The sequence below is a fragment of the Glossina fuscipes genome, unplaced genomic scaffold, assembly GCF_014805625.2.
Source record: "Glossina fuscipes isolate IAEA_lab_2018 unplaced genomic scaffold, Yale_Gfus_2 59325, whole genome shotgun sequence".
NCBI classification, from domain to species: Eukaryota; Metazoa; Arthropoda; class Insecta; order Diptera; family Glossinidae; genus Glossina; species Glossina fuscipes.
In genome coordinates this window covers 1-1892 of record NW_024002061.1, presented here as the reverse complement: position 1 = coordinate 1892, position 1892 = coordinate 1, and the positions used below count along the sequence as shown (strand labels likewise).

The 1892-nt window shown below is 33.6% G+C and overlaps 1 protein-coding gene across 1 annotated transcript; it reads right to left on the bottom strand.

Moving 5' to 3' along the window:
* Positions 1-302: 302 nt before the first annotated feature.
* On the bottom strand, positions 303-895 carry LOC119643232 (TRAF3-interacting protein 1-like). Its single transcript, XM_038042578.1, has 2 exons — positions 591-895; positions 303-527 (listed from the first exon to the last, which is right to left on the bottom strand). The coding sequence occupies exons 1-2, from the start codon at positions 714-716 to the stop codon at positions 459-461; spliced, it is 195 nt and encodes a 64-aa protein (XP_037898506.1). The 5' UTR covers positions 717-895; the 3' UTR covers positions 303-458.
* Between the last annotated feature and the right edge of the window lie 997 nt (positions 896-1892).

Genomic DNA, 1892 nt, shown 5'->3' with positions numbered 1-1892 from the left:
TATTTTTTTTTTTTGTGCATTTGTGCAATTTTCTTCTCTCTCTAGTTCGATTTTCACCTATTTCACAATCGTCTTTTTTTTCATTGAGATATGTCCTTGGTCGGACGCCACTTGTGAAGGACTATTTTGCCCAAAACCTGGCGCTCAGCGACTCCAGGTTGTATCTCACAAGGCATTTCTTTGTTTCGTCCTTTGTATTAAATATCGTTGGAAGTAATTTATAAACGAGTTTTTTAATAGTATAAATTCATTTTTAAACTTTGTCTTATATTTTCTATTTATTCACAGTAACTTTTGGTATTTTCGTTTGTTTATTATAATTTTCTTTCTGAGGATGAGATTTCTTTGTTCCACTTCAAATATAAATCCATGTTCTTGATTCAAAGACCTATTAGCACCAGGCAACTTACTAACAACATCAATCATTTTTTGTAAAAATCGCATTTGCCCCTCACGATCTATGATTTTTCAAAATTTAATTCTTCCGCCGTGTACAAACCCGCGAAAAAGCCTGCGTCCCTTATAACCTAAAAATAATTGTAAAAATCTCATTTTCTTTAATATCGGATCAATATTTCATAGTTTTTTACCGCATTAAAGACGTCATGCAGAAAACGAAACGGTGACTTCTTCAGCATCTTTTCACTTAATGCCGGTTTTTTAACATATTTACCCAAAGTTATTATAACTGAAGGATTTAAGATGTTATCAGTCATAGTTTTTTAAAAATTCCTTCTATTAAAAATGATATACTAAAAGTGAAACATGCTTAAAGGAATATTTAGTTACTAGTCGTGGCAACGGATTTTCGTATCCTTGGTAATTTGAAGCCAACGATGCCACAGAACGTTTTTCCCTTTGACTCAATTATGGTTGAAAAGCAAATTTAGTCAAGCATGACGCTCATAAGAATGGATGTATATGCAGTAGAAATGATTTCAAGGGATTTTAAGAAATTGAAAAAAAAAGGAAAGGGTCTCAAAACCTTTTTAAAGCGCATGTGGTATGAGAATATATTGAGGATACGTCCGGATATACACAACACCCAAAAAGACTTCCGAAAATCGCATTTCATTACACCGATCGATTTAGAAATGCCTTCTGAATTGATCCAAATTCGTGTGTTAATAATGATCTATTAATTTTTCATTCTTATTAAATAATTCGCATAATTTGTTAATGAAATTTATACTAAATCCAAGATTAAAAAAAAAAAATTGTAAATATTAGTTTAGGGAAAAAGAAATCCATTATTTTTTCGGTAGATGGCTGCACTGATAGATTTCTCGTAAAGTATCGATCAAACAATTTCCGATACTGTACATTTACATACTGTACATTTCGCAGTAAAAAAAATTCTTTTGCTGTTTTTTGTTTGGTGCATTCAGTTGCGTGTTAAAAATGGAAGTGAACAAAGAGAAAATTCGATACATTTTACAGTTTTTCTTTGACAAAGGCGAAAATGCAAACCAGGTGGCTAAAATTGTGAATGGTGTTTATGGTTCCGATACTGTAACAGCCAATTATGTGCAATTTTGGTTTCGTAGATTCCGTTCAGGAATTTTTGATGTTAAAGATGCACCTCGCACAGGTAGGCCGGTCGTCGAAAATGTCGATAAAATCGGAGAAATGATCGAAGTTGACCGGCATGTTAGCAGTCGTAACATCGCCCAGGAGCTAAAAATCGACCATAAAACAGTTTTAAACCATTTACACAAAGCTGGATTCAAAAAGAAGCTCGATGTTTGGGTGCCACACCAATTAACAGAAAAAAACATGATGGATCGAATTTCCATCTGCGAAGCCTTGGCCAAATGAGAAATGGAATGAGATAGACCCATTTCTTAAACGGATGGTGACTGGAGATGAGAAATGGGTCACATACGATAACC

What these genes read in the sequence shown, in the direction of transcription:
- LOC119643232 (XM_038042578.1), bottom strand. Translation starts at nt 716, where the DNA reads ATGACTGATAACATCTTAAATCCTTCAGTTATAATAACTTTGGGTAAA. An exon ending in TGCATGACGTCTTTAATGCG is followed by an intron (nt 528 to 590) that starts GTAAAAAACTAT and finishes AATTATTTTTAG; the next exon opens with GTTATAAGGGACGCAGGCTT.